A 22,064-nucleotide genomic window follows, 5' to 3' on the forward strand; every position below is an offset into this window, starting at 1 on the left:
TTTCGTTCAAACCGTGACAGATTTTGGTGGAGAATGCGGGCAAATTGAGTTGCTGTTTTTCTGTGTTTTCTTCTGTTGCTCTTTTAGCTTTTAACAGAGCTACAAGTTTTTTTTCCTGTTAAGGAGCTATCTTAGGTTTGCAATTCTGCACCTGTGAGCTTGACCTTGAAAGTCCAGGCGGACTGCCAATACTCCGGTTTATTTTATAAACACTGCTGAGCTTTGTTTTCTTTTTTTACTTTTTTTCCCTCTCTATTGAAAAAAAAAAAAAAAAAAAAAAAAAGTTCCCTCTACTAAGTGTGCTTTATAAGGTACTGAATTTCATTAGTTCCTCTTTTACGATGCTCCAAACATATTGGACCATGTTTAAGCTAGCCTATTTTTCCTATGAAGTTATAGGAATGTATAATAGATTGAAAGCATGGTTAGCAACGCTTATTTGGTATTTGCATGCAGCTCCAGAGGGAGCAACTAATGCAACTAATGCAACCAATAGTACGGATATGGTGGGTTTTGAGCGTGCTTTTCCTTTTTTCTTTGCATCTTTTAAGTAGTCTTCGACTGACCAGTTGTCCCAGTGGACCACACTGTCAATCGTATTAATCTCCCTCAATTTGCTGTTGGTTATTGTAGAGATCTCACTCAGTATCTGGATTTATAACATCAGGAGGAAGTCTTCCTTAGACTCAGAGAATACTGAGTGGCAGGGAGTGTGGAGAAACTTTGGAGAGACTTTTAGAGGACAGACATCTTTAGTGTCATGGAGCTTTACTCCTGAACATTTAAGGAATCCTGAGAGTTTGACTGCATATTTGAGACAGGAATGTTGTGACTCAGGCAGATCTAAGGAGGCACAAATGACTTGGGGCCTAGCTAATGCTTATCGGGCCTTATTCAATACCATTCCTGAGAGGGAAGATTTTGAGGTTGAGAGAGAGAGTCTCAGGGCCGAGAATGAGAGTATCCAATCCAAACTCGACACTCTCCAGTCCGAGCATAACGTCCTACGGTTCGGGTACAACACTCTTCAGTCCAACTACGACAGCCTCCAGACTGAGCTCGGTGCTGTCCAGTTCGAGCGGAACGCTCTCTGAGACCAGCTATGTGCCCTCCGGGGTGAGCTGAATGTATTTAACCAACTACCAGGGTCACATGTAGTCCAATTTGACCAGCCATTGGGGGCACATGTAGTCCAATTTGGCCAGCCACTGGGGGCGCATGTAGTCCAATTTGACTAGCCACCGGGGGCACATGTAGTTCAATCTGACCAGCCACCGGGGGCACATGTAGTCTGATTGGACCAACCATCGGGGACACCAGATACAATGTTGGTTGCCCCTGTAAGAGGGCGAAAGACAAAACAAGTTTCAACTCAGTTAGAGAAAATGCAGAAGGAGTTAGAAGAGCGGAGGGAGTTAGGAGAGCAGGACTCAGGAGAGCAAGTGGACTCAGGAGAGCAGGGGGACTCAGGAGAGCAGGGGGAGTCAGAGGACCAGAAGAAGTTAGAGGAGCAGAGGATGTTAGAGCAGTATAAGAAGATGTTAGAGGAGCAGAAGAAGTTTCAGGAGCAGATGAATTTGGAGGAGCAGAGGATGTCTGAGGGGAATAAGAAGATGTTAGAGGAGCAGAAGAATTTAGAGGAGCAGAGAAAGTTAGGAGAGAGGAAAAAGAAGGAGGGTTACCTGGAGGAAATAACACAAGGGTCGGGGTCAGAGTCTGAAGAGGAGCCAAAAGCTAGATTTTCTTTACGAGAATTTCTCGAGTCCAAACTTATAAATGGGGCAGCCTCATCAACACAGTTGCAACCATCAACACCTGGGACGCTTGATAGAGCAAAAGGTGAGCAAAGTATAACGACCATTATTGATCGATCTTTTAAACTGAGTGCAATTCAAGATCTAAGAAAGGATTTCACACATCAGGCAAAAGAAAATATGGTCACTTGGTTACTTCGCTGCTGGGACAATGGTGCCAACAGTGCATGGCTTGATGGCAGTGAAGCTCGCCAACTGGGTGGCATTTCCAGGGACTCGCGTGTGGACAGAGGTATTGGCACATGCCAAAATCGGTCCTACACCCTCTGGAAGCGGATGTTGATAGCGGTAAGAGATAGATTCCCCTTTAAGCGGGACTTGGAGCCTGAGAGAAAGAAATGGACTGATATAGAGAAAGGTATCCAATCTTTGAGAGAAAGTGCTCTGGTGGAAATGCTGTACAGCCCCGAGTTCAATCGTAACGATCCAAACCAATTACATGATCCTGAAGCAGTCCACGTTCCACGACAAATGTCACGTGACTTTACAAAGGCAGCTCCAGAAAAGCATGCCAGTGCACTTGCACTAGTATATGGCAAAGGGGAAAGGAAACCCTTTGTGAATGACCTAATTGGCAGACTTCAGGAACTTGAATTATTTATAAGCGCTACAGAAGTTAATCTGTATACTTCAGCCATTGTCAAAATTGTGGAAAGATTAAACAAAATGGAGGGAACACAAAATGATATTATTGACAAATTGGCTAATGTGCCTGATGTAGATGAATCCACGGTGGTACAAGATGATGGAAACCAGGATTTCCACGATCGCCTATTAAGAAAGCTAAACAACATGAGTTCCTCTCAACCTGTATCATCGAAAATCTCAACCATTAAAAAGAGACGTCCTCGTATTCAAGCAAATGACAATGATAAGTCACCTCGAATCAACGATGAGACTACACGTCTTGCCTTGTTGCTTTTCCTCTGTAGTCATGGGGAGGACATGAAGAAGTGGTGTAATTCATCCACTTCTGCACTTCAGGCATGAGTGCAAGAATTACAAGGTGAAACAACTACCAAGGTGAACTCTTCCAAGAAGGGGAGAGTTCCAGTTGCTGCAAGCCACCGAGGTAAACAATAGAGGGGCCCTGCCCCCAGCCAGGGTGGGGAAAGGGACAATACAGTATACTGGACTGTGTGGATTAAGTGGCCTGGCACATCTCAACCACAGAAATATAAAGCCTTGGTGGACACTGGTGCACAATGCACCCTAATGCCCTCAAGTCACCAAGGGACACAACCAATATATATCCATGGAGTGACTGGGGGTTCCCAAGAATTGACTATGTTGGAGGCCGAAATAAGCCTCACTGGTAAAAACTGGCAGAGACACCCTATTGTGACTGGTCCAGAGGCTCCGTGTGTTTTGGGTATTGATTACCTTAGGATGGGATATTTTAAGGATCCCAAGGGGTATCAATGGGCCTTTGGGATAGCTGCTGTTAACACAAATGGTGTTTATCTGCTGTCAGCTTTACCTGATCTGTCAGATGATCCTTCTGCTGTGGGGTTGCTCCAGGTAAAGGACCAAGAGGTACCAATTGCCACCAAAGTGGTTCACAGACGGCAGTACCGCACCAACAGGGACTCATTGCTCCCCATTCACAAGCTAATTCGCCAATTAGAGAATCAGGGAGCAATTAGCAAAAATCACTCGCCTTTTAACAGCCCCATATGGCCAGTGCATAAAGCCAGTGAAGAATGGAGGTTTACGGTGGATTACCGTGGCCTAAATGAAATTACACCTCCATTGAATTCTGCTGTACCAGACATGCTAGAACTCCAGTATGAACTGGAGTCAAAAGAAGCTAGGTGGTATGCCACCATTGACATTGCTAATGCCTTCTTTTCCATCCCATTGGCTGCAAAATGAAGGCCACAGTTTGCTTTTTCCTGTAGAGCTGTTCAGTATACCTGGAACCGTTTAACTCAAGGGTAGAAGCACAGTCCAACAATTTGCCATGGGATGATCCAAGCTGTCTTGGAACAGGGTAATGCTCCCGAACACTTGCAGTATATTGATGATATTGTCGTGTGGGGCCATACAGCAGCAGAGATTTTCAAGAAAAGAAAACAGATAATCCAAATTCTTTTGCAAGCTGGTTTTGCCATTAAGCGCAGCAAGGTGAAGGGGTCTGCCCAGGAAATCCAGTTCTTAGGTGTAAAATGGCAAGATGGGCATCGACACATCCCAGCAGATGTGATTGAAAAAATCACTGCTATGTCTCCTCCCACCAACAAGACAGAGACCCAATCTTTTCTGGGAGTAGTGGGCTTTTGGAGAATGCATGTCCCAAACTACAGCCACATAGTGAGCCCCCTCTATCAGGTAACACGGAAGAAGAATAATTTCTCATAGTTCCTGAGCAGCAGCAGGCTTTTGAGCAGAGAAAACAAGAGATAGCCCGTGCCATGGCCTTGGGGCCAGTACGGACAGGACAGGATGTAAAGAACATCCTCTACACTGCTGCTGGAGAGAAAGGTCCCACTTGGAGTTTGTGGCAAAGAGCTTTAGGAGAAACCCAAGGCCAACCCCTGGGACTTTGGAGTCGAGCATATAAAGGGTCTGAGGAGTGCTACACTCCAACTAAGAAGGAGATCTTAGCCGTGTATGAGGGGGTTTGGGCTGCTTCTGAAGTAGCTGGGACAGAGGTTCAGCTCCTTCTAGCACCTCACTTGCCTGTGGCCCCCCTGTCACGGACACAGGTAGATTTTTGTTTAAACCGTGACAACTACCCAGAATGCAGCATAAGGGAATTTTTGCCTAGAACTCTGGAGGACTATTTGTAACTCAGAAAGGTCAGAGATAGAAAGTTCACACTGATTTCTGGGTCACCAGCCTCACCGTACATCAGCATTTTTGGTTTTTAAATGATACATAAAGTTCTCAATGGCACTGCTCTAGTCGGTAGTTCTTTCCCTTTCCGTGCAGCTTGCTCTGTGTATGGCTTGTGAACCGCTATTCAGGCCAGACAGCTGCAGCCCCAAAGACCTGCCATAAATGTACAAATTCTACCAGGATAATGTCTTGGTAGTGGAGAAACAGGATGCGCAGTCATATGGCTCTCACACATACCTTGTACAACCAGCTTGGCTCTGGACTGGGCATCACCAATGTCACAGGTGTACACGTCACTGTCACTTTTCTCCAGATTTTTTATGCTCAGCTGCAGGTCTCGTCCTTTCTGTGCCCTCTTGTATTTCCTGCCAGGCCTGAGCTCAGCAATGCCTTTCCTCCATATGACGAAGGATGCGGCTTTCTCGCTCTGACATGTAAAAAGTGCACTTCCACTTTCTTCAATTTTCACATCTGAAAGTTCCTTGATAAAGTAATTAGGTTTTTCTGGAAGGAAAAAAAAAAGGATGAGGGTGTAGGACAAAGGGATTTGTTACCCCAACAAGTCCCAAGCATACAGAGGTGTCCTGAATCTCCTTTGCCCTCATTTCAGAATATCACATAGAGATGCAAAGAGTCTAAGAAGACCACAGAGTCCACCCATTTACATAGGTTTGATAATTCCAGTAGATATCTGGGAAGTTCAATACCATTATACATGCGCTGGTAGGATCTCATCTGATCAACTGCATATAGTTTTGATTACACATATTCAATATAGACTAATTCAGATTGCCATCTTTTCTTGGCTCACTAACACCCAAGATCATAGAATCATAGAATGATCACAGAATCATAGAGTGGCCTGAGTAGAAAAGGACCTCAAAGATCATCTAGTTTCAAACCCCCTCCAAGGGGTCACCAACCACCAGACCAGGCTGCCCAGATCGACATCACACTGGAGAATCATTCAGTTTCCAGATTATTTTAAGGAAAAGATTTTAATCCATCATATTTTCTGAAAACTAAGAAATGATCCTGCTCAAGGAAACAGAAGAGAAAAACATCACCCACAGGCTGCAGATATTTACCTCGACTTCTCTACATGCCATCCCCAGTGTGCTTTTCAACTCACCTTGCACAGTGACCCTGGCTTTTGTTATGGAGTCCTCTGTCTCACAGGGGTACTCCCCACTGTCCTTGGCAGTAGAGTCATGGATGATCAGAATGGCCCCAGTTCCCTCCTGCTGCAAGTCGTACTTCTGGCTTTTTCTGATTGCTTTGCCATCCTTGTACCACCTGATGTTCAAATCCGGTTTTGACAGCTCACAGCTCAGGCTGATGTCCTGCCCTGCTGCTGCTGTCTTATCCTCCAGCTGTTTTGAAACCTCAGTAGGTTTTCCTGGAAGAAAACATTGCTTTTTGAGTAACATACACTTAGGGTAGGATGCCTCTCTCCAAATACATGCATCTACATGCTGGAGATAAGTTAGAGAGGCACTTGCAACAGACGCCATCCTACAGCCAGCAGTAATCTGCAAAGTACAGACAACAGAATTCCAGGCAGCATTTATTCTCTCTTAAATCTACCCAATTGAGGATGATGAACCATGTCTGAAAACTGCCTCTTTCTTCTCTCCACTCATCACACTGGGAGCCTCGGATGATGCTCTCAGATGCACATGTTCTAGATAGGAATTTGTTGTACAGCTAGATGATGTGAAGGCCATCCATTCAGCTTATACTTAGAGGATATTTGCTCCCACAGTTCCCTCAACAGATCATTCCTGATTTACTGTTAATGGAACAAGCTGTAGTGAGATGCCCATTTCCAGCACTACCCCAGTGCTTTGGGTAGTTCTCACATTTGTGTAAAATGTTTCCTCCTTTTACTTATTTTTAAGAGAAATTCTCAGTGCTTCAAGGTTCAAGTAGAAGGTTGCTATTCACTTTAACCATATTATGAGTTAGCTCTCACGACAATCTTATCAGAAGACCGTTGAAGGAATCAGACCCCAGAATCTCTCCCATCTCATTACCTTTCACAGACAGAGAGGCTTTGGAGGTTAGACTATGGGCAGTAAAAACGACTTCCCCAGCATCAGTAGGAGTCACAATTTTGATAATGAGAGTATATTTCCGACTCACGTTAGAAGCTTTAAATCACCCACCACTTTCCACTCTGCTTCCATTCAGTGTCCACTTGAACTCATCAATGCTTTCATGGGACGGAATGCATTCAAAAGTACAATCTTCTCCCTCCTGGATTTCAGTGGTTTTCAGCCGTTTGGTAATGCCACTATTCAGCTCTGGAAGGTAAGAGATAGGTTAGTATGAGGTTTATATGGAGAAAAGGCATTTGTGACTGACATGAGTAGCAGTACTGGTGTTTTAACTCAGGATTTGCAGAACATGGCTGCATTCCTTACTGATGTATTCTCTAAGACATTCTCCACTCAGAATTACCAGAAAGCTATTAAAAAAAAGAGACGTGAATCTCTTGTCTTTGCTCTGGAAGAACTACAATTAGAGCAGCTCAGTCCATGGAGCAGAATGAAGATTCAATGAGCTACAGAGGGAACAACCTAACAGAGAGGACAACTCTAGGATGCTGCGTGAGAAAAAGGGTTTTGCCTATGACAAGAAATTATATGTTTCTATTAGCTCATTTGTTACCATCCTACCCCTACACCATTTCTCCATTTTAGGGATGTTTAGAAAGGAAATATTTCCAGGACATTCTTCATGTGTTTGGTGATTTTCATGGTAAAATGAGATACATTTACATCAAAAGCAATGGGAATTTTCCAGACATCACTGTGCTAAATTGCAGTAATACACTTCTATTGTAGAAACTATTAAGGCTCGTGGGGGAATAGGTGTAAGACATAGTGACCACACTGAATGTGCTTTCAGCACTCCTTTACTTTCCACAGTACTTACCCTGAAAGCCGACCTTTGATTTGGCAACATCAGTGCCAATATCACAGGTATAGAAACCTGCATCTGACTTCTCGAAGTCATAGATAAGGGGACATAGGGTCTTCCCAGACTGTACTAGCTCATACTTGTTGCCAGAAGTGAGCAGAACACCGTCCTTCTTCCACACTGGTTTGACCTTCTCTTTAGAGACTTCACATTCCAATTTAATCACACCCCGCTCCTCACCAAAAACATCATCCAAGGACTTCATGAAGACAGCAGGCTTCTCTGCAATTAAAAGGGCAAAACAGAACAATGTGATACAGAAGTTGAGACATTTCCAGTTGCTTTCAGATTTTTAAAGAGGGATAAATAAATCTTTACCAGCACTGACGACACCAATATAGAACCTAAAGCGGTTTCATGTGTGTTGACTGAATGCACTTTATGGAATTCTGAACTAATCAGTAGGAGAATACAGGGAACAGGAGGGACAGCCTGCATTGCCGGTGGGTGGGACTGATATCATATGAAGTAATTGGGATGCAGCTCTTCTAAAGCTGGAGAGCTGACATTGCCCTCACATGGAGCAGAGCTCATACAGCAGGCCACAGGATTAAGAGGATAAGCTGCTGAACACTTTTGATTTTCCTGTTTTATTGACTCCTTTTATCTATCTTCTATTTCACACATCAGATGTTTATACTGGGGAAAAAACTTCCACCAAATGCAAAAGAAAGGAGAAAGAGGAAATCCTTCAAACTCTGAGCGCATAAAGAGCTTAATTGCTGGGGAGAGCAGATTAGAATCACAGTACCCTTAGAATTGGGAGAGACCCTTAAAGGCCATCTAGCCCAGCTCCCCTGCAATAAAAAGGGACATTCACAGCTAGATCAGGTTGCTCACAGCCTGGTCATTAGTCATCCCAGAGGCAAAACACACACTGAATGATCTCTCCCTGCAGTCATAAATCCTTGGAGACAACAGCATTGACACTGCATGTTACTGAAGCAGTAAAAGAAACTGCTCTTGTAACTCTCCTTGTGCTAAATAAAATGATGATAAAAAGCAATGGAATGCTTTGGCAGGACACCAAAACCATCCTCCTTCATTGATATCTGCTGCAATGGAACCTTCCACTGGAAGAAAGCCTCTGATGACTTGTCACCCCAGAGAGGTGAGCTTTAGAAGCAGGACTGCTGCACAATAGAAAGAACTGGAGCTCCTTAGCATCTCTTACATCCAGGAGGGGTGTGATCAGACCCACCTATCACCTTCAGGTGCACTTTCTGACACCTTGTCTGACTTCACTGTCACTGTGCCAGCATCCTCAGGCTTAACCTGCTTCATTGTCAGTGTGCAGCAATTGCCAACGTTCTTGATGTCATTGTAATTGTTGGTGTAAAGGAGGTTGCCATTCAGGAACCATTCCATGTCCTCGTCACTATGGGACAGGTTGCAGGAGAAGACAGCAGAGCTCTCTTCTTCAATTTCCACATCCTGCAGGTGCTTCGTTACTTCTACATTGCGGGCTGTGGGGAAACAAGGTGAACTGTTACCACTGTTACTATAAATCATACTGGGATGTGGTAGAATGGTTGGACTAGATGATCTTTGTGTAATCTTCACAGTGAAGATTATACATTTATAAAGTTAGCAGGAGAGAACGGCAGAAATCAACCCCAAGAAGAGAAATCTGAGGTGAAATAGGACATGGAAGAGGCCACCCTCCCTGCTCATACCTTCAGCTGTCAGCCAGGCCTCAGTCTGCAATTCCTGCCTTGCACTTGTACACACCAGCATCATCGGGCTTCAGCTTCAGAATCTTGAGCTCTGCTGAATGCTTATCCCTCTTGATCTTGTACTTCTCAGAGGGTTCGATGGGTGTGTGGCCCTTGAACCATTTCACAACCTTTGGAGAAGGCCTGAAGTCACAGGACAGAATGACAGAATGATGTTCCAAAGCTGTCTTGTCCTCCAACTTCCTGGTGATTTGTATATGGTAATCTGCAAAGCAGGGGTGGAAGAGAAGAAAGGATGAGGACAATTGGAAGAAGAGGAAAGTCTCTTGCGTGTATTCCATTCCAATTAATGTCAAGTTCACAATGGTTCTTTGAACGACTCTAAAGATAAAACAAACGATTGTCTATAGGGAATGCCATTGACTAAATTTCTATAAAGTAATACTGTATATTACCTACCAAATGCAAGGTCCAGCTCTTGTTCTGTGCTTATTAAATTGCTCCCAATTGTTGAGGCTTTTATTCAAATAAGAGTGAGTTGAAAATATAACAAATACTTCAGGATGTGAATGGAGACTCTTATGCTGGGGACAACAGCAGATAAAAAGCCTGCAAGTTTCTTTCAGATGAAATCAATGACAAACTGCATCAAATTTAAGTGCTACCAAACTTAACCTTGTCTAGTTCAGAAATACAATTAATTTCACCTGATTTGACTTCTTTGGTACAGCCAAGGACAAAACCTCAGCTCTGTAGATCTGAATAGTAAGCACATCACAGCTATTCAAACAGATCTTTTACTGAGATGCAGCTGTCTCATTTAGTGTCCAACGACTTCGAACTGGAAATGGAGCAGACCCTCCAGACACACACACAATATTTCAAAGACCCCAGTGAAGGAAGACTGTACGTTAATTAATTCTTCATCTTCATGATGTAAACCAAGCCAGGATATGTTACCTCTGACAAGCAGATTGGCTGTGGATTTTGATTTGCCAATTGAGAACTGAATGGTGCTTGTCATATCAGTGGTGGTTTTCGGTATGGTCAGCTGGTGGATGGTGCCTTCTTGCTGCATAATCAAGTTTCTGCCAGCCTGTAAGATTTCTCCACGTAGGAATACCACTTGGGAGGTTTCACAGAAGGAATGGATATCTCGCATTCAAATTTGGCTTCTTCAGGCTCAGTCACATCCTCATCACACAGCTCCTTTACTAGATTAATGGATTGCTCTTTAAGAAGGATGGAACAAGAGAAAGCAGATATTTAGAAAGAATGTAAAAAACTCTTACATTATCACCCTACTTACTCACGTCAGCATTACTGCACATGAACACTACACCTATCACCTCAAAATGCCTTAAAAAATCATTAAAAAATAATAGAAAGAAAGGAATGTTGTTAAGAAGTCAGACAATAAGACTGACAACCTGAAGAGAGCCCAGATCTTCTGATTCCCAGTTCAACATCCAAATCAAACCATGACCTTCCCATCCCAATATCAAACTCCTCGCATTACGAAATGGAACAGAGGTTCAATGAAACACGGACATTGATAATTACTTTGGTTAAATACAGCAACTTAGCTCTGAACAACAAGTTTTCACCTAGTAAAGGTCTCTGTAGCTCAAATGTAATGACTCTACTTAGGAGAAATTCATTTTCCAGGAAGTTCTTGCCCTTATAATGGTAACAGTGGCAAAGCTGGGGACTGAACTCTTGAGTAGTGTGCTAACTCAAATGTCTCCCTTTTCTTTATCACACTTAACATCATATATATACCCTAACATTGTATATATTAAAAAAAAAAAAACCAAAAACCCTGTGTTCTTTTCAAACAGCAAGAGAAAATGAAGAAAAAGTCAAGCTATGTTTTTTATCCCTCAACGTTCAAACACAAATCTGAAGTCTAAACGTAGAAAATCAACCTCCTAAGAAAATAATCTGTTTTACTTAGCAAAAGTAAATTCCAAAAGAGAAGCTGGATATTTTGTGGGCAGAAAGGTAGGTAGGTAGGAGTTTTTATTTCTGTGAAAGGTCCTGGTGGTGTTTAACTTCCTTGACATTCAAGCAAAGGATGTTAGCTCGTTTATAACATAAGATAATTTAATCAAAATCGTCATCAGAAGCATAATTACCTTTAAATGTAAGATGGGCACAAGATTCACGAGATTCTGCCTTTTCTGCTACAGATTTTATTTCTGCTGCATCCTTGACTTGGACACGTGTGTAAGTCAGCAAGTAGCTCTTTCCTGAAGCAGAGAACCACAGAGTCACTAAGGCTGGAAAAGACCACTAAGGTCATCTAGTCCAACGGCCAGCTCATCCCTACCAAACTGTGCTCTTGAGAGCAAACCCACAACTACACTTGGCTTCCTTGAGCAAAGAGCTCTGAGGCACATGGCCAGGCTGAGCATCATCCATCTGGTTTCACAGCATCACTGCCTGTTCTCTCATGTCAATGAAACCACCCATTCCCCCACGTCCACATCCCCACCAAAGTGTAATCTAAACATGGCTTCTACAAGGACTGACCAAATGTGACCGTCGTCACCTTCAAAGTACCTGATACAGAAGGATCACACTCACTGTCAGACAAAACCTCTTTGGAGAGGTGAACTGACTGCCCTGTTCACCCCCACTTTGGAAAGAACTGCACTCATTTCCTACCTGTTCCCGGCAGTGTGGGATGGTGGGATAGCATCACACTTCCCACACTAAGCATCCCACCATGTCACTTGTTCCACCCTAACCTCAGTCCCAAAACAAAAGGGGAACTCCCTTCTGAACCCTCTTCACTTCATTTCAGATGTCTTATATGCTTGATCTCCAACCCACCCCCCACTCAGGAGAAAGATCCCCCTCTTACACCCTACCATCTTGCCGCATTCTGATGTTGTCATCAGCCTTCAGCTTGTTGTCATCTTTGTACCACTGGGTCTGAACCTCATCGTGTGAAATCTCAGACAAAAGATGCACTCCCATATTCATTCACTTCCACATCTTCCAGTGGTTTAACAATCTTGATATCTCCAGCTGTGAAACAGTAGAGATATATTTGTCAGGATATTTCCAGAACTGAGTGCAGCATCTTTTCCTTACACATATTTGCATAGAAAATAAGTAGGATTATGTTTTATTCTAAACCATCATCCATTCCTGAGTCATTTCTCTCTTCAACACAGTCAATGCATTATTGCCCTTGAACTTAAAGATAGACTTACTAGCTACAGTGGAGCTCCCTGCAAACAGTTTTCTTGGAAACCAGAATCTCATTTATTCTGAAACATTTTAAGTAAAATTAAGGGTAGAAAAAGAATAGAATGGAATGAATCTTTAAGGTCATTTAGTTCCAATCCCCCTGCTATAGGCAGGGACACCTCCCTCCACACCAACTCTTCTCCTCAGGGTCAAGGCTTCTCTCAAATCATTCTCCTCTAAGCCTGTGCCTGTGCGTGGGATTGCCCTGACCCAGGTGCAGGGCCTTGTACTTGGCCACACTCAAGTTCATGAGGCTGCCAAGGGCCCACCTCTCCAGCCTGTCCAGGTCCCTCTGGGTAGCATCCCTTCCCTCTAGCACATCAACAGCACCGCTCAGCTTGGTGTCATCTGCAAACTTGCTGAGGCTGCATTTGATTCCACTGTCCATGTTGCCTACAAAAATGTTAAATAACACTGGTCCCAACACCACCCTCCTCCTGGACACTGAGCTATTGACTGCAACTCTCTGAGTGTGACCATCAAGACAGTTCCCTATCCTGCAACTGGTCCATCCATCAAAACCATTTTTCTCCAGTTTGGTGACCAGGATGTCATGCAGGACGGGATAAAATGCTCTGCACAAGTCCAAGTAGATGATGTCAGTTGCTCTCCCATTATCCACTGATGCTGTTACTCCATCATGAAAAACCACCAAGTTTGTCAGGCATGGCTTGAATTTGAGGAAGCCATATTGGTTACCACCAATCTCCTCATTTTCATTTTCCAAACTATTCCAAGGAGAACTAGACAGAACTCTACAATGTCGTGTCACTACAAACCTGTCTGAATCATTGGCTTCTCTGCATGCTCATCACTAGTCTCTCCTTAGCTTGTGTGCCCACAATGTATGGGGAATATCAGCCACAAATCTTACCTAGGGGACATCTTTGCTTCAAAATCCCTTGAACATCACACAATCCCTTTTTAACTGTCCAGGTCTGCACTTCTTTATGTCAGAATCAGACCATATTTCTGTGCTGCTATTTCCCTTTCCTTCTGAAGGGCCCGGATACAACTTGGATTAATCTCAGGAGCAGAGTTCCTGCATAAAACAGCCTGTACTGAAACAGCAACCCAACCTGGTTGCAGACTGAGAGAGAAAATGAGAGTTCACCACCTGTGAATAATGAGACTTCTCTTATTTCCCTGGGAAGTAATGCCCACTTTTTTACTTTGACGGAGCTCCTTCCCATCCTAGAAGGGAAAATATCAAGTCAAATCTACATTAGTCCTTCCATCTCTGCACTGGGCAAAGGCAGCCTTCAGATCTATGCTTAATTCACCCAATTCCCTAGAATTAATGGAACTGTACTTACTGGAACATATGCTGAAGCTTAAGCACAGTGCAGTGTTTTCAACATGTAGGAATGGCTATAGAACATGCATAAAATCTGGCTGACATATGACAGCTTAAAGCACTGCAGAGGACTGTTAACAAGCCCGTTTGGACATCACCTTGAATAAATGACGTTATCCCCAAGTAAGGGAAGGAACAGCTGAGCACCGGGGAGGTACACAAAGGGCCAGAGCAAATTCTCACACTGTCAGGTGCAAAGAAAACTCAGATTTCACCCTAAAACCCAGTTCACAACAAGGCTACAAAATCCTGGCTGAGAATTTCTGAATGCTCACCAGTTGTTTCCAGCTCGAAGGTCATCTTCTGGCCAGCAGCCTCGCAGATGTATTCTCCAGCATCTTTCTTCTCCAGCTGCTCCACAACCAGACGCCGTGTTTTGCCCACAGATTCCAGTTTGAACTTTCTGGAGGAGGCAAGCAGTCTTCCATCCTTGTACCATTTTACTTCGATTGTATCCTGTGCTACTTCACAGCTGAGGGAGGCACTTGCTGCCAGGGCAGCACTCACCTCTTTCTGCACCTGCTCCTGGTTTATAAACACAGGTTTTGGCTCTGAGGGAAAAAAAGAAAAACAGAAGGACTGAAATGAGACCATCTTGCAGGTTTGTATGTACAGCTTGGAACAGGTTTAGGTTACCACTTGTGCCCAAACTAATAGCCTTCACTAGAGAATATCAGCTCTTCTGTTGAAACAAAGTGTCAAATCTAGGCAAGAAAGAACCTAGGAACTGAAGGAACCAAGAGGGTCCTTGAACACCAGTCCCATGGATGCAAGTCACTATGCAAACATATTGAACCCAAAAGAACATCTGTCCTGCAGGCAACCAAAACCTGAGTTCCTTTTACTTAAGACCCACTGTGAAACATCAAAACACATAAACATGTGATAGTCAAACCACTGGCTGCCTTTTCATGACCCAGAACAGTACTCCTGGCTTCCTGAACAGACTCCTCATGGCCTCTACCATTGCCACAACTGTGACTGTCAAAGGCACAAAGGAAATATGCTCACCAACGCAGTCCTTTGTTCTTTGTGTGTAATTTGCAGATATCTATCTTACTTTGAGCTCTGGGAATAGTCAGCTCTACCAGGTCTCTTACTGTGAGTAGCAGACTCACCTATCCAGATGCAGCCTCCAACATAAAGGCATAGTAAAAAGGCAGTGTACTACTAGGAGAAGTTCCTGCTTCTCCTGCCACGAAAGGCTGCACGTAGAACATGCACTCCAGCCTCACTGCACATACTTATCTTAGTCAAATGTTTAGGTGAACAAGAATTACAGTTTGGGATCTCAGGCACAGGAGAGATTTGAATAATATCTTGAATATTGCTTCCATTGTACATATATCAGTAATTATTATTCTACAGACAGACTGAAACAGGTCTTTGTGCCATACTAAAAGCAAATACTTGCTACAAACCCAGGCAATCAAGTATAGGGGAAAAACCTCAGCACAGACTACTGCACCTGGATCACTGTATAATGGAAACTAGATTTTACTTTACTGTTCTCTGCTGTATTTCAGACAACACCTGTCTTACCTGTGACATGAATCTCGAAGGTGAGTTTCTGGCCAGCAGCCTCGCAGCTGTACTCCCCTGCATCTTTCTTCTCCACCTGGCTCACCACCAGCCGACGCTGTTTGCCCTCTGACTCCACCCTGAACTTCTCGCTCCAGGTGATCAGTTTCCCCTCCTTGTACCATTTCACCTCCGTCTTCTCCTGCACCACCTCGCAGCACAGTGTGGCATTTTCTGTTGGTGCAGCCTTCACCTCCTTCTGCACCTTCTGCTTGTTGATAAAGGCATTTTCTTCTTCTGGAATTTAAGGCAAATGGGCAAATTTAAGACATGAATATTTTCTACACAGCCTTCCCCAAATGCCCAAATTAGTCTTTGGACTGTACCGTTGAGGACAGCTTTCCCACTCACATTTCCTGACAGTGCTATGAATTGAATGCCAACATCTGAACTATATCAATTGCCAGTGAAGAACTTCCAACCTGCCAGACCAAAACAGCTTAGATAGCCCTAAACTTGTTTTCATTTCCACCAGTATCATGTTCCAAAATCTTCAAAAATTAAAATACACCCCTTTCCCCACTGTCCAGCAGCACACCAGCATACGCAGTCATTGAAAAGTCTGTTTCATACACGGGGACAGGCATTAAATTGTCCAAACAAGCTGACAGCTGTAAGTTGCTTTGCCAGCAAAAGCCAGGTGAGGGTCAAGGTTAAATTCTGTTTGTGATTAAGTCATAGTGAGGAAATGTATTTTTCTCACCTACTTATTTCTGAAAACAGTTCTAATATCTCCTGAGTTTTCAGAGGCAGTAATAAAATGGTTTCCCCTATGGAATCATAGAATGGTTTGGGTATAGAAGGAAGCTTTAAAGATCATCCAGTCCAACCTCTTGCCGTGGTCAGGGACATCATTCACTAAATGAGGCTGCCCAGGGTCCCCATCCAGCCTGGCCTTGGACACTCCCAATGATGAGTCACCCACAACCTTCACTGGACAATCTGTTCCAGTGTATCACCACCCTCATCATAAAGAACTTTTCTCATGTCCAAATTGAGTCTACCCTCTTCACTTTTGAAACGATTGCCCTTTGTTATGTTGCTATAGACCCTGGTAAAAAGCCTTTTTCCACTTTCTTATCAGACTCTCCTAATAAATAGAACGCCTGTCTTCCTCTATTTCTGGAAAGAAAAGCACCAGCTTGAAGCCTTTCTATTTTTAAGCATTTCTTTTGTACCTGCTATAGAGAAGAAAACAAAAGAAAATATGGGAAAACCTTTTTAGTTGCAGGTTTCTTTAATTTAACAGAAACCACCAATGCTGCCGTCTAGCATTGTGACCAAATGCTGTCTCTGAGACTATTTAGGAAGAAGCATTTGCAGGGGTGTGCTTGTGCCCTGAAGATATCTTTAATAACCTTTAATTTCCCCTGTAATTATTGACTTCTCATTTTGCTATCATTGCATCTACTTGAGATCCCCAGGGAAATTCCCAAATTATTTCCAGCCTGTCTTAAGCTGAGGCTACCCAAGTCCTAAGTGTTCATAGCTTCAGAAGGCAAACAGAAAAGCACACGAATTAAACAGAATTTAAGCACCGTCTACATCACTGAATGCTGGGGTTGAATGTGTCAAACCACTTAAATTTCCCCTCCTTCTTTGTTGGGGGGTTCAATACAGTTGAAACAATTTCTCTCACCTGTTACATCAATCCTGAAGGTGAGTTTCTGGCCAGCAGCCTCGCAGCTGTACTCCCCTGCATCTTTCTTCTCCACCTGGCTCACCACCAGCCGACGCTGTTTGCCCTCTGACTCCACCCTGAACTTCTTGCTCGAGGTGATCAGTTTCCCCTCCTTGTACCACTTCACCTCCGTCTTCTCCTGGGCCACCTCGCAGCTCAGCGTGGCATTTTGAGTCAGTACAGCCTTCATCTCCTTTTGTACCTTGTCCTTGTTTGTAAACACGTCTTCTTTCTCTGCAGGGACATCACAACATTCACACCGTTTTGCTGTAGTCTGCTGCAGAGCTAACTCCAGTTCCCCATTTTCACTATACTTGCCCTTCACAGGGACCATCGTGATGCCTCATTAAGACAGGAAAATACTTTCCCCTCAATTTTGCCTTGGGAAATGATAGGCATATCATTTCATATCATATCATAAATCTAAACATTTTGCAGTCTGATAGCAGATTTGGACATGAGATTTAGAACACCTGCATGCACAACTGAACCTCCTCCCTTCTCTTTTTTTCTTCTCATGTCTCTCTACATTTCCAGTAAATCAGAAGGGAACAGCCCTCTAGAACAGGTTGCCCAAGGAGACTGTGGATGCTCCATCCCTGCAGGCATTCAAGGCCAGGCTGGATGTGGTTCTGGGCAGCCTGGGCTGCTGCTTGGCAACCCTGCACATAGGAAGAAGGGGGTTGGAACTGGATGAGCACTGTGGGCCTTTGCAACCCAGGCCATTTATGAGTCTGATTAGTGGCATTTTCCACGTCATTGTGTCATTCAAATTTTGTAACCAGATCTCTTCAAACACCTCCCCTTTTCTCACTCCTTGCATGCCTGGTGTGCTCTTCCACTGTAACCCTGCAGACACCAGCTGACTACAAGAGCTGCACAAGTTACCCTCCTTGCCTATGGTTTGTTGCAGTAATTCATTCCTGGATGGAAAAGCACATGTAGAAAAGTGTTGCTATGACACTAGATGACAAAGAAAGTCCTATAGCCAAAATGTTTTGCACCAGAGAGGCTGTCAGTTGATCCTCCAAATGCAAGACACACCAAATGAAGCATTCCTTTATCTCTGGGATTCCAAGCATTTTCTCACCTCTGACTTTCACTTGGAATGTTGCTTTGTCATCTTTTGTTTCACAGCTGTAGCTCCCTTGGTCTTTCAGGGTCACATTTTTGACCATGAGCTTGCGGTGCGTCCCCTGGGAGATGATGGTTGTCCTCTGGTCCTGCTTCACCTCTGTTTGATCTTTCTTCCATACGACAGCTCCGCTTGCAGCTGACACCTCACACACCAGCTCCAGGTCTTCAGAAGGACTGACTTGATATTTCTGGAGTCGTTTTGGACTTGCTGACAAAATTAATGGCTTCATCTGAAGAAAAAAAGAGAAAGTGGTTTATATCCTGACTCAGGCTTATTCAGCACAGCATTAAGATACAGTTAGAACTGATTGTAATGTCTCTGCTCATTACATCTGGGTGATCGAGTTTCACCTCTGGAGGTACTCACATACAAATGTGTGCTTGATTTTCCTGTGTAAGGAAAGAGTAAGTTCTATGCAGACAGTTCTTATTTCTTTTAATCAATTCTGTATTCCGCACATGTTCTTCTGAAGCTAAAATGAAGGCAGCTAAGTAACGTGTTTGCAATACATGAACAAACCTATTCAACACCTTGTCTCTAAGCTAACAAGCAGCGTTTGATGAGCACATCAGTATTTCATGCCCTTCATTCCATCCAGACAGAACCTGCCTGAGGAGCAAGCTGATGGCTGTCAGCTACAGGCAGACCTAGCTTAGTCTTGCATTTCTTAGAGCAACAACTGTTGCTTTCAGTCACTGAATACACCAAGGCCAATTGCTATGCCAGGCACATTTATGACATCAGTGAACAAATAATGCGTTAAAAATTGTAATAGACAGGAGACATCTATTCTTTTAAAACTAGGTGACCAAAGAAGAACAGTCCCTCTAGAGTCAAGCTGTGAAGAACTAATAGCACCAACCAATATCACATACATAGATTACTTCCCTGCCCTAAGACCGTCTTGCGACCATTTGGTGCTTCTAATTAAGCCCTCTTGATGGCATTTTGTCTGAGCCATGTGACATTTTGTGATAGGAGTTACTGCTAGTGTTCCCTTCACCCTACACCAAAGTAGAGGTATCCATTCTCAGGGAATCATGCAGGCTTCCTCTGTATTTGATGCTCAGAGACAGCCCCAGAACTTTTTAAATCTTAGCTTAGCTCTCATCCGATAAAGTTCATCAAACAGTGCAACTTGCCCTTTGGGGATGCCTTTGTTCTGCATCAACCAGTTCCAACGGAGTCTTCTTGGCTTGTTTTAGATCAGTTTTTCAACAGATAAAGCCAGGGCCTTTGAATTACAAAGTGAAATTGCAGAATGCATGATTCTCAACCAAACAGAACAGGAGGTGGGATGCCGGGTGAATACCTGAGCCAACACCACCTGCAAGCAATCCTTCAATATCTTAGGAATCTCTAGCCATCCCAAATCCAGTGTTGTGCTTGATCTATCATCTCTGCTGAGTTTTTAGCTAGCTGATGGTGAGCATCATGGTGGTGATGGGTGAGCAGTCGGACTAGAGGGTCTTAATCAACCTTAAGGATCCTGTGATCAGAGGAACGTGAATGTGCTGTTAGAGGTCACAAGCGCTGCACTGCAGCATGAGCATACACAGCGAAAGGCTTTCAGTAGAGCTTCAGTTCATAAATGAGGACTGGGTTATGGAAAATAGGCTCAAGATATAAAACAGAAAACAGATCTTAACGCCAGGTTCTGTGAATGCAGCCAGCTGAATTTCACAGATATTGAATATCAATGACAATTTCTTGTGTTATTTTACCCTCCAGCTCCACCCTGAACAGGAACATGTCAGTGACAAGCATTACTCCTCCAGGCTTGACCTGACAGTGCTTTACTTGTACTATGAGCTAATGCCAGGAAGAGCAGGAAAAGAGTTTCATCCACGTGCCTTCTCCTTCCTTAGTAAAACCAGTGTGAAACTGCAGCCACGTCAGGCTGAAGGAGACGTCTCAGATGTCCTGCCTGGATGCAGGAGGTCACGTGTCAGAGGATGTCTGGCACGTCAAGTCTCATGGCAGTGCAGTGCATGACAAACTGCAACAACACTTTCCTGTGGGCTCCTGCACTTCTGGCACTTCCTGGGCATCTACCTGGCTGCCCTCCTGGGCAACGGCTTCATCAGCACAGCCGTAGCCTGCGACTGCCGCCTGCACACCCCCATGTACTTCTTCCTCCTCAACCTGGCCCTCCTTGACCTGGGCTGAATCTCCACCACTCTCCCCAAAGCCATGGCCAATGCCCTCTGGGACACCAGGGCCATATCCTACACAGGATGTGCTGCACAGCTCTTTTTCTTTACCTTCTTCATCTCAGCAGAGTATTCCCTTCTCACCATCATGTCCTATGACCGCTACATTGCCATCTGCAAGCCGCTGCACCACGGGACCTTGATGGACAGCAGAGCTTGTGCCACCATGGCAGCAGCTGCCTGGGGCACTGGGGTTCTCTATTCCCTGTTGCACACTGCCAGTACGTTTTCACTGCCTCTCTGCCAAGGGAATGTTGTGAACCAGTTTTTCTGTGAAATCCCCCAGATCCTCAAGCTCTCCTACTCTGGCTCCTACCTCAGGGAATTTGTGTTTCTCATTTTTAATGCCAGTTTAGTCTTTGGTTGCTTTGTTTTCATAGTTGTGTCCTATGTGCACATCTTCATGGCTGTGCTGAGGATGCCCTCTGAGCAGGGACGGCACAAAGCCTTCTCCACATGCCTCCCTCACCTGGCTGTGGTCTCCCTCTTTCTCAGCACTGCCTTTTTTGCCTACCTGAAACCTCGCTCTGTTTCTTCCCCACCCCTGGATTTGACAGTGGCACTTCTGCTCTTTGTTTCCTCCAATACTCCATCCTATTATCCACAGCATGAGGAACAGGGAGATCAAGCAGGCTCTCAGCAAACTGTTGCAATACGCACTATTCCAGCTTCCATAAAGTGCCCATCTTCCTCACACAACTCTCAGTGATGGTTCTTTATGTTCCATTATTTTTGTATTTTTGATTTTTTGTAATACTGTAATCTGCAAATAAGTTGCAGTTTATTTCACTTCCTCTTTCCTACCAAATTTCCATTTTCTTACTCCAGGAGCTCAAAGAAACATGGAACCATATTCCATGAATAGGTTAAGAGATTAATAATAAGCTTTAAAAATCGACTTTTCCTTCGCTGTTCTCTCTTCCTACCTTGTCTGGGTCTGGGGGGTTACAGCAATGGACAGCAGCAGAACGTGCCCTTTTCAATTCTGCTCCCTTTATACAGCCACAGTGCTCTCAAGACCTCTTATTTCTGCAGGCCTTGTGTGTCTCACAACAGTTCTGTTGTCTCTACAGCAGCACTTCAGGACAGAAGTAAGTAGCCAGCAATACGAACGACTGTGTCAGGGCTGGTCTCCTTGCTGGCACTGTCATAGAGTTATCTAGATCAGTCTGTGTCCACGACAGAGGGAGCAGTAGGCCCGTGGGCCCCATGGCCCCAAAAAAATGGGAAGGGAAAAAGGAATAGGGGAGATGGGAGCTGGGCTCAAGGAAACAAACAGAGCAGCAGCAACGACCTAAGGAGGAAAACTTGTCTTACTAACTACTATATATGGAATACCAATATGAAAAATGACAAAACCAAGATATTCCACCCTCAATTCTACATCACTATATCATGCTTAGATAACACATCTGAATGCAAATAAACAGTAATTAAAATGCATTACGCACACAGTTCTTTATACTACCCCGGTGGCGCAGTGGTAGGAATGCCGCCTTGCAACACTGTGGCCCGGG

The 22,064-nt window shown here is 44.1% G+C and overlaps 3 protein-coding genes across 3 annotated transcripts; all 3 read right to left on the reverse strand.

Annotated features, from left to right (window-relative positions):
• Positions 1 to 6,814: 6,814 nt before the first annotated feature.
• On the reverse strand, positions 6,815 to 7,937 carry LOC146753119 (immunoglobulin superfamily member 22-like). The gene is made up of 2 exons (XM_085530968.1): positions 7,596 to 7,937; positions 6,815 to 6,961 (listed from the first exon to the last, which is right to left on the reverse strand). The coding sequence occupies exons 1-2, from the start codon at positions 7,843 to 7,845 to the stop codon at positions 6,816 to 6,818; spliced, it is 396 nt and encodes a 131-aa protein (XP_085387094.1). The 5' UTR covers positions 7,846 to 7,937; the 3' UTR covers position 6,815.
• A 1,385-nt stretch (positions 7,938 to 9,322) lies between these two features.
• On the reverse strand, positions 9,323 to 10,783 carry LOC146753120 (obscurin-like). Its single transcript, XM_085530961.1, has 2 exons — positions 10,277 to 10,783; positions 9,323 to 9,581 (listed from the first exon to the last, which is right to left on the reverse strand). The coding sequence occupies exons 1-2, from the start codon at positions 10,476 to 10,478 to the stop codon at positions 9,337 to 9,339; spliced, it is 447 nt and encodes a 148-aa protein (XP_085387087.1). The 5' UTR covers positions 10,479 to 10,783; the 3' UTR covers positions 9,323 to 9,336.
• A 1,414-nt stretch (positions 10,784 to 12,197) lies between these two features.
• Positions 12,198 to 14,533, reverse strand: LOC146753121 (myosin-binding protein C, slow-type-like). Its single transcript, XM_085530960.1, has 2 exons — positions 14,210 to 14,533; positions 12,198 to 12,352 (listed from the first exon to the last, which is right to left on the reverse strand). The coding sequence occupies exons 1-2, from the start codon at positions 14,526 to 14,528 to the stop codon at positions 12,279 to 12,281; spliced, it is 393 nt and encodes a 130-aa protein (XP_085387086.1). The 5' UTR covers positions 14,529 to 14,533; the 3' UTR covers positions 12,198 to 12,278.
• Between the last annotated feature and the right edge of the window lie 7,531 nt (positions 14,534 to 22,064).

Source organism: Coturnix japonica, unplaced genomic scaffold (assembly GCF_054131305.1).
Source record: "Coturnix japonica strain WE unplaced genomic scaffold, WE-NBRP24 Scf039, whole genome shotgun sequence".
In the NCBI taxonomy this organism is placed as follows: domain Eukaryota; kingdom Metazoa; phylum Chordata; class Aves; order Galliformes; family Phasianidae; genus Coturnix; species Coturnix japonica.